The sequence below is a fragment of the Lathamus discolor genome, chromosome 8 (assembly GCF_037157495.1).
Source record: "Lathamus discolor isolate bLatDis1 chromosome 8, bLatDis1.hap1, whole genome shotgun sequence".
In the NCBI taxonomy this organism is placed as follows: domain Eukaryota; kingdom Metazoa; phylum Chordata; class Aves; order Psittaciformes; family Psittacidae; genus Lathamus; species Lathamus discolor.
In genome coordinates this window covers 15,256,032-15,269,343 of record NC_088891.1, presented here as the reverse complement: position 1 = coordinate 15,269,343, position 13,312 = coordinate 15,256,032, and the positions used below count along the sequence as shown (strand labels likewise).

The 13,312-nt window shown below is 39.6% G+C and overlaps 1 protein-coding gene across 4 annotated transcripts in view; it reads left to right on the top strand.

The window, feature by feature from the left end:
* The window catches only part of ALDH1A2 (aldehyde dehydrogenase 1 family member A2), a 103,732-nt gene that overhangs the window by 78,464 nt on the left and 11,956 nt on the right, over positions 1 to 13,312 (top strand). For all 4 annotated transcript variants that reach the window (XM_065688361.1, XM_065688360.1, XM_065688362.1 and 1 more), the window contains 3 exons: positions 3,235 to 3,296; positions 6,025 to 6,153; positions 6,287 to 6,400. In XM_065688361.1, the coding sequence (XP_065544433.1) occupies positions 3,235 to 3,296; positions 6,025 to 6,153; positions 6,287 to 6,400 (305 nt within the window). The remainder of the gene's footprint in view (positions 1 to 3,234; positions 3,297 to 6,024; positions 6,154 to 6,286; positions 6,401 to 13,312) is intronic.

Below are 13,312 nucleotides of genomic sequence, written 5' to 3'. Positions count from 1 at the left end.
GTCGCAGATTTTCAAGGTACCAGTTCTTTCTCCTGGTTTAATGCTTCTCTGTGTGCTTCTAGTTTCACACCATAAATTTGTCATTCTTATAAAGCTATTTTAAAGCAAGGCAGGTGTTAAACAGTGGTGCTCTTTACATTCATTTACCATCAGCTCATCAAAGGAAACCAAACAAGATAACAAAACCAAACTAAAAACCTGATTTAAATCGCCTCTTTCTGTCCAGTGTGCTCCTAAATCTGAAACCTTCCAATCTTTCATCTGTTTTTGTTGAGGCTTTCTTTTCCTCTAAAATAAAAACAGGCAAGTCATAGACAAGTAGAAGAAGAACAGTGTGTTTTACAGTCACATTCCTTTTGGTCCCAAAGCTGCTGAAGCCTTCAGACTGCCCTTTGCTTGCTCCCATGCATAAAGCCTTGATGATTTAAATTAAAACAGAATGAAGCTAGACTAAAAACTGCTAAAACTAATAAACTGAATACAAGCAAATATGTATCTTTACATCAAGCTATGATATGATTCAGCTTAAAGAACCAGTGTGGCTTCCCCACCCACTTTTTTGCTGTGCTGTGGTACATGAGGCATGTGGCTGTATTATGATTGTTATGCAAATAAAATATCTGTGACAGAGGCTCCTGATGGAAATCTGAGCAAACACATCTGTGGAAGGTATTGCTGGCCCAGAGTGAGATCCCTGGATAAATGGGGCTTTCTTTCTGATTAAAAAATAAAAATCTTTGGACCAGGTGCTAAGCAGCCGCAAATTGATCTGGCTCTGTTAACATCAGCAAGGGCTGAAAATGCCAGTTTACATCAGCTGAGAATATTAAAATCCAAAAACACTCTTAAGACACATTTTTAGATTGGGTGTGAGATCAGACTGTCAGATCCCTCTCAGGCAATGTTCTGTCTGCCAGCTAGTAGAAGGATAAGAGATAATCATCATCAATAGCATCTTAGAACAAGTGTCATTAGCATAACTTGTATAACGTAATCTTAAAACTCTAGAACGTTTTGAAAGTCTCCTATTTAATTTCTGTGCATAAGGGTGCTTTCTATGCTAACTATTCAGAAAATGTGATTCACTTCATCAACCTTGAGTTATTTTGCCATGGTAACAGCTTATTTTATATTATGGACAAGGAGGCTCTTAGATACATCTTTGGCCTGCCCAGGGGCATCTGAATCTTCTGAATAACTTCAAGTCACATATGTTCACAAAGATATTGTTAGAAAGTAACTGCCAAAATCCCATCTTAACAATAAGTCTGTGGATGGTGAACTTTGGAAGTAGGTGTCAAAAAAGGGCAGCTGTCTAGAGTCTAGTGGAAGAAAGCAGGGCAAGCAACTCTGCATGGGAAGTGTTGCTCTGTGGAAAGAATGTTCTGCCTACACTTGGTAGAATTAACCACCGCTTGTCTGACTTGGCAAGCAGGTTCAGGTTATCTATAACTTTATGTCATGAAGCATGCAGACATGTGGCAATGATTATGCAGTGACAAACTAAAGTCAGACAGTGCTAACGTAACTGTGTTACTGTTATGTTGTCACCATCCTTCTGGCTGAGAATCCACCTCTCACAGTACTACTGAGTACAATTTGGTATTTTTAGCTGACTCCCCTATGTGCCTCTTGAGCACTTAGACAGTTCTGTCTGTATATACTTTTCTGTAGTTTCGCTTCTACTTTACTTCTGTCTGGTCTGATGAGTCTTCCTATGGTTTGTGAACCACTGTTAGCAGCTGTGAAGGATAACCTAGAAAATCAAACTGATAATCTCAATTCATGAAACAAATATTTTCCTCTCCACTGGAAAGTTTTTAAGTATCTAGAGATCAAAGCAGTACCATGACATTTTGTCAATGTAGAACAAACCAACATAACTATTTTCCTCCTCCTTTCCCTGATGTGAATCTCTCTTCTCTCTCTCTCCCTCCTTTATTCCCTCTGTTCTATCCATCATCTCTGTTGCAAGAATACTGTTACCTTTTTTCATAGTATTTCTGTATCTGATGTGTTAGCTACTCTAGCTCAGGTTTTTATTGAGCAAATACTGTAAACTAGATGTACGTAAATAAGCAAACATGAAAATAAATTATCTCTAATCAAATTGAAGATCTGTTTATTTTGTGATCTGACTCAGGCTGTCCCAAGCTCAACAATGCTTTAGTTGAGAACTGCAGATCTAGCGTAGTCCTCAGTTTAACTAATGACACCTCTCACCCTGGAGGTTTTTTGCCATTTTTGTTCATCAGGGTCTTAGAAATAATGACCAGATGAGAGAGTTCATTGAGTGAGTAATTCCCTCTAGTCTCATACCACCCACACCTGCTGTTTGTGAACATACAGTCTGCTTTTCCTGCATCTTTGTTGTCAGCCTCCTTCTTAGTCCGTATTCTTGTATTTGCCAAAAGTTTATTGAGAAAAGTCCATAATTTCCAAGTTTCCATTCACTTGGTCCCTTCATTTATTTATTCACCTCTACCTTGGCCAAACAGTTTGCGAAAACTTTTCTTATTTCCTGTTGTCCTGTTTTCTAGCTGCATCCAACTATTCCCTGTCACCTTAAACTGACTGCCTGTTTAGCTTGAGGCCATTTCTGACACAGGCCTTGATCTACAAGACAGCTGTAAGAGAATGGCTGTATGTCGACCCCTGTATCCTCCTTTGAGTTGTCTCCTACAGTAAATTATGCTCAATTACACATGAGTTACAGGCTTCCTATTTTCATTCCACACCTACAGATCGTAGTGTATCATTCAGTTACTTAAAAATGCCTGTTTCTGCGATACAAGATGAGTAAGATGTACATTACTTTATTATCCCACCTCTACTTGTATACTGCTGTGTTCCAGTCATGCCTTTGAGGAAACTGCCTTTGTGACACTTCCTTCTCTTCTATCACCCTGAAATCATCAGAGGCCAGTAAGTGGCTTCATTGCTACTGCCCTTTTCTGTGCAGTACAGCTTGTCCTCTTTCCGAAAAGGACAAAGCAGGTTACCTACTTTCTGATGGTATGCCTGCTTCCCTTGTTCTACCGAAAGAACACTTAGGTTGTTCCTTGAGCCTAGGTTTCCCATGCTGGCTCATGAAAAAACATTTCCATGACTTCTTTATTTCTTTTACTGCCATCAAAGGCTGATCCTTGGAGCTTTATCCCCCTCTAATTTTTTTTTTTTTTTGTTCTGCCAAATCAAACTGCACTTGAGAGTAACCATGCTCATCTGTTTCAGATGGAGATTATTTTACGTTTACAAGACACGAACCCATCGGAGTGTGTGGACAGATCATCCCTGTGAGTATCTCTACTAGCGCGTTCTATTTATTTTCATTTGAACCAGCTCTCTTTAAAGACACATAAAACATGGTCCTGAGCTATGTGTGTTTTCCATTACGAAAAAAGCTGAGCTCATATTGTTGACATATCTTTAACAGCCTCCCTGCAAATGCTTATTTGAACATGCTAATAGGGTTTAGGGTCTGTTATTAGGAGTTAAGTTCTCAAGTCATAGAATTCTCATGATTAAAACAAGCAAAGCAAAACACAGTGTTAATATGCTGTCAGTGGTTATGGATGTTCACACAACTTATGGAAAATTGATGCTTTGCTGTGGTAGTCTTTTTATTTATTTAGTTTTTACTGTGATTTAACAGGCTCCTCAGTTCCTGGGAGAATGTGATGCATTTTAATTCCATTCTTTCCTGCTATTTCTTTTACAAGAGTGGAGGAGAAAAGGAAACTCCAGGAGACAGATCATTACAATTAACATTGCTTCTTTTAAGACATGAAATGTTTGTTTTATTTGTTCTGAGAGAAAAACACAGCATTTCATCAAATCTAATACTCCCCCTACACCCCAGTACACATTCTTAATATACTCTTGCTGAACAGTGCATGGGAATTGCACTGAGGCTAACTTTTTCAGAAGAACCAGTAAACCAGCTTTGGCAGAAGTTTCAATGGGAGGCTCACATATAGCTATTAAAATACTGTGTGGAAGCCTTTTTTTCCTTCCTAAAGCACTGGGGAACTAATCAGGACATTCTCTGAAATTTTTGTTGGTGTTTTTTTGTTTTGTTCATGTTAACGACAAAGCCACTAAACAGCAACATGCAGCAATTCCATTAACGGAGGAGCAGCCAGAAAAGATTACTTTAACAACATTAAACCCTTTTTCCCTATTTATATTTGTTGTTATTTCATGTCTTTGTTAGGGGGTGGCTATTGTGTTTGGCACTCAGAGAAACATGCAGACGACTCAGAGAGTCTGTGGCTACACCCATCCTGCACTTATGCACTCGCAAGTGGTCCTTACGACTGAAGGATTCCACAGCTCTATCCATTCTTCAGCCAAGCACATGGATAAGCATTTGCAAAATGGCAAGCCAAAGATCTAACCCCAAATTTGCTTGCTATCTCTTAGGCTTGTCTCATTGAGCTTAACTAACAGATCTGTTGAAGAAACTTGGCCACAGGCTGAAGATCATGCCAAAAGCAGGATTTCTTTAGTTTAGATTTGCAAAACCCTTTGTTCGGGGTACACAGCCATCTACCATACTTGGTCATTCTTACCCCAAGTTTGTCCTCCAAAACTCCAACATGGCTGTCATACACATCTATTCCAACGCTGCTGCTAATCTGCTACATACTGCCTCTGCAGCTACCAGTCACAGAGTATAGCCCCTGGGCTGCTGCATGCACTTAGTCATTACACTAGCAAATATATTATTACAAAAATAAAATTTAAACAGTAAGCCTCACACTAAACTCCTCATCCTCTTTCACATCCTAGCTTCCATCAAAACATATGCTTTTTGGCAGCTTTTAGCATAAACAGGGCTATATACCACCCTATAAAACCCGTCAGAGCTCTCCTTGCAATGCAATTAGAAGCACAGGCTGTTAGCACACTGTTGGCCCTATAGCTCCCCTCCCAGGTTTATATACTGGAGATGGAATTAAAACATCACTTTGTCTCCAGAGTTTATAAACAACTGAGGGAGTAAAAAATTGGGTGTTTGGTGAAGAAAAGACAGTTGTGTATTTTTCCAAGCTAGCCAGGGGCTAGAGAGATGTCCGTGAGCATGGCAGCTGATATGCATCAGGCAATAACATGTTCTGGCCAGTGGCTGACTCTTTGTGACTGATACTTTCAATTTTTCTTTCCAAAGGAGTTTATTATATGCATTTCTAAGAGTGATTGTGCAAAGCAGTTATTTTATTACTCTGGCATTTCCACCGAAACCAGGGGGGCTATCCACTTGACCTGTTAGGAACTGGCCTCGATACAGAAAGGCTTGTTACTCTTATCCATAACTTGTTTGTGCATCAGAAGGATGTAATTCACTGCATCTGCTGCTGCAGTAACATGAAGTTGAAATTAACGATGATACAAAAATTTATATCAGCAAAGATATATCAGTTTTGCAACTTGTTTTTTGATGTTCTTTTAAAGTCTTCCATATAAATTGCTCGGTAAGAAGTTTTGAAGAAAATGAAATGCTTTGCCTGAGCATTAATGTTTGGGGTTTTTACTGCAATCCCATCAATTAAGGGTTATATCATTTTGAGTATAAATTTTATATCTAGGGATGTACTCAGGGGTAGGAAATCTACGTCCAAAAATGCTTCAGCATGAACAAACAATGTTTGTTCCAAATATATTAGAATTCCAAATGTATCAGAAGCAAGAAGTATTTGTGATGAGGGAATCAAAACTGCCAATTGCAAAACAGTAAATGAAATAAAAAATTGTGACCAAAACCATCAACAGGTAACAGGATTCCTTTACAAAGACTGAGGTTGGGGGCTGTATTTTATTGAACAGGACAGAAAGCACAAAAGGGTCACTATTATAACTTTTTAATGGCAGTAATTAAAAAAGAAAAGTCCTTGCTTTGTGCTGGGAAAGATTGCTGTTGAGGATCAGCCTGAGAAATGAGTGAGGTAGCAGCTTGACATCTTGAAAACAAAATACCACTGCAATATTTTTCCATCTATCAACTTTTATTTTTTCCTACAGTGGAACTTCCCCCTGCTGATGTTTGCATGGAAGATTGCTCCAGCTCTGTGCTGTGGCAATACAGTAGTTATTAAACCAGCAGAACAAACACCACTCAGTGCTCTCTATATGGGAGCCCTCATCAAGGAGGTAAGAATAAACTGACAAGAATAATGTCTCTGTCTCTCCTTATGGGGAAGCAGCTACCAGCACATGCCTGGTTTAATGTGTTCTGTTAGTTTTCGTAAACCATGCTTCACTTCATTCATTCCTATTTTGACAGGCTGGCTTTCCACCAGGAGTTGTCAATATTTTGCCAGGATTTGGTCCAATTGCTGGTGCAGCCATAGCATCTCATGTTGGCATTGATAAAATTGCTTTTACTGGATCCACTGAGGTAAGAGGATTTATAGATATGTTACTGTAAAATGTGAGTAAGTACTTAGGGAGACAGTAGTAAGTCACTGTGCTACATTTCTCACTGTCACTGAGTAAAAGAGCTACATCTAAATAACAGTGGTCTGTCCTTCCCAGCTAAACTTATGTGTCACAGCACTTCCAAACCAGAAATGGCTCCTTTCCTCCAGTCCCTGCTGTGCTCGGCACCTCAGCACAGGAGATATGCCTGGAAAAATATTGCTGTGATTTCCTGTGGGCTTATGAGGATGCGAATCACATGCAAGTAGGCAGAACATCCCATGTATATCACAGCACACATAAATGCTACTTTAGCATCTGTAATTTGTGTATCTTGGAGTACTTGGAAAAAAACGGAGAGGAAGGGGGAAAATTAGGACAAATGTATGTCAACTTTGATGCTGCATTCAAGTATACTGAAGATGAGGAGGAAGTCTAAAAAGGAAGGATTGCACAGAGAAAAGGGGATAGTCCGAGGCATCTGTTCCCAAAATATTGGAAACAAGCTGTCTAGAAGATGAAGGGAGTCAGTTGTCTCCTAGATGCCAAAATGTCTTACTGTGAGTCTATGATGCAGATGTTACAGAGGAGGTTTGGTCTTCAGATGAAGGCTATAATGTACAGAAAGAGTAACAAATCCCTCAAAACTCAGATCACGTCTTGCTCTCAAATATGCACAAAGCTGGCTGTTATCAGGGTTGAGGCAGGGATGACAGAGGTACTCCAGACTGAAGTCACAGGAGAAGGGGCCTTATCTCATTGTCTGAAGGCAGACAGAAAGGAATCTCAGTGGGAGTTTCAGGGCTGGTTATATTTAGAGAGTGCTAAACCCAGCCCCTTTTCAATTCGAAATTTGGCAACCTATTGTATGGAGGGAGCTAAACCCCAGGGATTCAGTCTGACTTTGGTATGTTTGACTCCCACTCGAGGCAGTGGGAGGCTTTATGTATCCCAGGGGTACTGCTCTTCACAGTGAGTCAGTCAGTTTGGTTTTGATTTGGGTTGATAAATTCACAGACCAAGCAGCCATATTAGATAGGTGTGGGCATCTTCCTAGTAGGCCCAGGGATTGCAGAGACCAGCTCAATTGTTTCAAATAAATTATTCTAGTGGAATTATCCTGTAATCAAGTTTGGAAGTCACCATTCACAAGCTTAAATTGCCAGTAAAATGTGGCTGCAGTTGTATGCCTAATTTGCACAGGTACAGTTCTGCAATTACTATGTGCCTATACATGATTTTTTTAATGGCAGTTTTAGATTATAGTGTACACAGGTTCCATTCAAAGTCAATGGCAACATCAAATTTCAGGTTATTCTATGGAATTATTCTAGTCATTACTTCTCCTGTAACCAATTTATATTAGCATCCTGGAATATAGAAAACTTTAATATGAGCTGATTACCCCCCATAAATTGAGTTGAAACAATTGTTTTCATAAAGATATGTGGTCTCTGTTTAAGATAAATATTCTATTATACAGGATGTTGCACTGTTTGGAGGAGGAAAAATACAGATGGGTTAGGTTTCAAAGTTGTCTTTTGTAGCCAAAATAAATTTTTATTGTAGTTCCAGACAGCTTTAGTTTTAATAGGCGTTTAAACTCAAAAGCTGTGGGTTTTATACTAACTCAGTGCCTACCTTTAAAAGCCTTACTAATAGGAAGTGAAAAGCATTACTGAGATGAAAAAGCAATTCTCTAAGAACCTAAAGCAAGAACAGATGGAACGTTTTAATGCAGAGTTAGTGTAAACTGTTCCATATTGTTTCTGATTTCCTGTAACACTGAATTTTTGTAACAGCAAGTCAACATTGTAACATTTTAAACACAATGCTGTGATATGAGTTGTACTGTAGAGTCTCTGACTTCTCCAAAACAGATTTCAGTTTTTAATGAAGTAATAATGGAAATATTTTGTGTCTCTGGTCTTGTCTGAGGCATGTCCAGTGATGTGCGTTTCCAATAGCCATTAGATACATAAATGCCACACTTCCATTCCCATGTTTCATCCAGGTGATAAGGCAGTTAGTACTTTTGACGTCAGCAAGTTAATGATACAACCTATCAGTACAACAGCAAAGATCTTCAAGGTTAGATGTCTGAAACAGGTTTTTCTCAAGTTTTTACCATGAGGTTCTTTTGGAAAAAAATACAATTTCTTTACAATTTTTACAGTTTTAAGTATATGCTTAAGGCTAATGAAAACTCCCCATTTGCCTGTAAAAATCACAAAACCCAGGCTACTTTTAAAAATAAAAGGGTTCTTTCAAAGACAGAAAACAGGCTGCTCTTCCTACAAAAAGAAATTAATGCTAAGATTGCCAAAATTTGTAGAACACAGTCCATAGAAATATGAGCCAAAAGGCCAAGTTCATGACCTTAACTCAATAAAGCCTGACATAGCCACACCAAAGATCCATCCAGCCTAGCACTTTATGTTGCAACATGACCAGTAACAGATGCTTGCAGAAGAAGAGAGCATGTGTAGAGTGATCCTTTCCTTGCTGTAGCCTCACAGCTTCTGGTAATCGACAGCTTAAAGATTTCCTGAGCCCGAATGTTCATGTGAACAATTGTGTTTAATAGCAACTGATGGCCTTGTCATCTATGCATCCGTCCCGTACCTCTTGAAACTTCTGACCAGTGTGAAGCCTCAAGCCCATGCCTATGCAATGACAAGCACATAAATGACTTCTAATTTATGATACTGGCTTCTAACTTATGATGCTGGTCCAGTTTGCACTCTCCATTCCTTCTGTTTCTTAGATTCTCTAGTACTTTCAAAATTGTTTTAAGTAAGTAATTCAAGTAATTTAAGTGTTTTAAGTACTCCCCCACAAATAATATGTGAAGAATCACGAAGAGCTCTTTTTCTGTGGTACCATCACTGTTTGATTCCACTTCTCTCTTTCCTTCTGACCCTTCCATTATGAGTTAGCTCACACACATTAACAGAGCAGTCTGCCAACTCTTTCATCCCTTAGCCTGCCTGCTTCTTATGAAACACCCTCGCATGAATCACCTCCTCTCTCAGTCCCGTAGTGCATGGCTCTCAAAACTCTTCCCTCCACAGCTCTCTGTGAAGGGTTCTGCAGACACCCAGCAGGCTATGCATTTCACTTTGACAACTGTCACACTGCAAGAAAGAAAATCATACTGAGTAGGAAAGCAAGCCTAAAAATATTGTACTGCCTCAAACTCTAGCAGCTTTCTTGGCTTTTCTGCTTGCTTTGCTTCATCCTCTTCAGCAGCTTGTTTGGTGTGGGCATTTTAAGGAAAGTGTTTATTTTTACTGTGTTGTTTTCAGTGAACCAGGGCTAATCTATGATCCTCCTTAATTGAGATAATTCCTTTCAGGCTTGACACATTTTTTCCTCATTTTCCACAATCTGATGAAACTTAAAACTGCCAAAACCAATCTTTCTTCTGGTAAATCTGACCATGTCAACACTTGCTCCTATCCCTTTCCTACCTTCTCTTGGAAGCCCATAATCAATTTAAATACCTCCTTACATTTTACTGTATTTCTCCTTGATCTTTCTGGTCCCAGGATGTAAAGTGAAACTCATCAGGACCTCAGGTGTGGTTCTGTAAAGCTCAGCTATCTCCCACGCTGTCCCAGTTGTACATGCCTTTCCCTTTTACTCTGCCCCTCTCTGCCTCAGCTTCTTCACTGTTCCATGTATACCTGTCTGTTTGAGCTTATTTTGAAAAATTACTAGCAACAATTTAATTACAATAAAACTCAGTCATCTGCAAATAGACCCAAACTCAGGATGTCTGGCTTACCTAGACATTGGGTATACGTTTGCTCAGCCATTGTCTGCTGTCAGGCTGCAGAGCTCAGAAGTACAGGAGAGGTTATACAAGACTCTGTCTTTCCCAGTTAAATGAACAGTGGAGCTTATTTATTTCCGAGACAAGTGCCAATGAGGAGACAATTCTGACACAACAGAAATGCACGGAGGTTCAGTATATGACTTTCTTATTTGCTGAAAGAACTTCAGCAAAGTAGCAAAAGTGAAAGGCCTTCAAATAGCAGAGAAAGGCAGCCATCAGGAGCTGCTTTACTCTTCATTTGCCTTTGTATCCACTTGGATCTGTGAATCCAGTTACAGGCTTTGCAAATACAGCCATTTTGACTGCTGGGGGCTGTCTGCCCTTGTCTGTGTACATTGTGCTCCATTTCAGCAGGAACTGTGTACCCTTAAGGTCGTGGTGCACATGGAATAGTTGGGTGCAGTATGTTCTATGTTTAAGATTAGACATGATTATGGAGAACAAGAAGTTATACATTAAAAAATATGTGCATTTAAAGCACTGGCTGCATTAAAAGATGTATTTTCCTTACTGCAAAAGTTTAATGAGTTCTAGTAACTTCTGTTCAAAACCAAATGTGTTACTTCCAAATCAAAGTGGCTTACAACTCTCTCCAGTTGTTAAATGCTCTCAAGATGAGAATAATAGATAGCACACAAAATATTTGAAGCCCTGGCCAACAGGAAATGTATCCTAAGTGGCTGGTTTGCACTTTGTTCAAACTATGGTCCATTAAAATGCGGACAGATTAAAGACAGGAGTCAGGTCTGTGTTCATGCAGTTCTGTAGAGTAACCCAAATAAATATCCAACAAATTGGTTTGGATGCCTGTGTAAACAAAAGGTCTATAAACAACTGCAATAAACCCCAGCAAAAGAGTCTGCATTTTGCTTGTCAGAATGTTTTCTTTATGCACTTAGATTAACAAACCATGATCTCATCATTAGTCAATGAGATACTAGAGAGACTTTCAAAGCAAACTACAGGAGAGTCAAGATTGATTCATGCCAAACAAATGTTTGTAGCTAACAGCTGTATTATCACTGATTCTAATTTACTCAGCAGGATTCTCATTTCTGAAGCAAGATGAATGTCACAATGCATGATTTAGACAGAATGTCTACCTACTGCATGAGCAATGAGTTGTGTCAGCTCTCCTGCATCGCACAGTCTCTTGCTGGTTTGCGGTATCATAAAGAATTACATCCTGGCATTTTTTACTTTAGCAACAAGAATCCTTAAAGGTGATTTTAACTGTTCTGAGATGCCTGTCAGCTTCCAGTGCTACACACATGCCCTGTTCAATAGAAGGAGGATTTAGGGAAGTTACATTATCATTCACTCCTGCTTCTGCTGAATCTTTTTGATCGTATCTTGAACAGCTTGTGCCTCCTGAATGAAAAGTATATGTTTCCCTTTCCCCTTTTTTTTCCTTGGTGTTTTTGGTAGAGTTGAGGGAGCTCTCCTTAGACAAATATTGTGCCTCTTCGCCTGTAAAATATACATGTCAAAAAAATTCACCTTCTTAAACCTGAAACAAATACGGTGGTGTTTATCAGCCCTGTCAGAGTTAACAGCATTTAGCCACGGATTTCCATGGGGCCAGGATTTAACCAAAGAACAAAGGAGCCCTTTATTACTTCGGATTCTCTCTAGGAATTTCTGTTTGGGGTTGCCTTTTTACTTGTGCTACACCATTCACTGTGCTCTTTTCAGGGCTGCTTCTCACACAGGGCACTGCACAGTCAAATAAAGCTGCTCTTCTTCATGTCAGTATTTTAAAATTCATTTGGCTTTGCTGGAGACACACCTTGAACATGCCATGAAGTCTTCAGATGTTTCTCAGAAAGATATTGCATAAAATCTGTAATTCAAGAAAAAATGAGGCAGGCTAAGCAAGCAGCGGCATGGGTTTGAAAGTTTTGCCAAAACCCTGACACCCTGTGCCTCAGTAGCTGGAGAGGGAAAACTGCAACTCCAAAAAACACAGAAAATTCCTGTCTGATCATACAATCTCCCCAAAACTTAATCAATCTCTTGTAACCCAAACCATTTACTGTTCTTCAGATGTTCTTTCAGTATCCCAAGAAAGGTATAGCAAAGGTGGGCAGTAACTGAAGATGTAGGTCTTCTCTGTCAGTTTTTCCACTCTTCATGGAATCTTTTAATCTACGTATCTCTCTGTGCAGCCTTACCTTCACAGTCTTGACTGTGGCAACGTGCAAATAAATGACCTGCTGTTCCCCTACATTCAGGTGTTCCCTAATGACTTACTGCATATCTGTGATCAAAAGGAGGTTCAGAGCAGAGGAGAAGCCAGACATTCTGACAGAACTGTAGAGGAAGTATCACAAATCTTGGAGGTTTGCTTTTGACTCACAAGACTCCCAGTGCTTTAATAGTAACAGGCAAACCCACCTGTACCATTTAGAAACACAGACTTCTGTCTAAAAACAAAGAAAATTAAGAGAACATGAAAAGCAACAGACTTTTTTGCATTTCTGCACAACGTATTTAAAACGTGACTGCACAAGCCTCTTGAAAGATACATGATACAAAGCATTTGATTGTACTTATTTATGCCTTCCATGTTTGGAAGTTTAATGTATCTCAATGCCTAATGTCATACACTTTACAGTCCAGAAACAGACTCTTGCAGGACTGTTCTTCAAATCACCTTTTTGTACAGAGGTGCCACAAAATGCTTCTTCAATCTTTTTTTGTTGTTGTTGTTCTGAATAAGAAATTGCTTTCCCTGAGGTGGGCCAAATTACATCTGCCTCACCCTCCATGCAGCTTACAAGGTTATGGTACTTCACAAGCTATCCAGGGATACTCCTGATATCAATCTTGAAGCCTATTCAAAACAAGGATGGGGAGTCAGGGCTTTCTCTGCCAACATTCCTGCTGGATAATCGCACAGCTCCATTATCTGTGGGGGAGTCCTCTCTTCCAGCGTTCCCTCACAAGGCTGTACTGCCTATTGGGAGCCTGCAGATACAGCTGAGAGACACCACAGGAAGCATGTACTGAAAGACCATAGAGATTGCAACACTATCACTTATCCCTTTC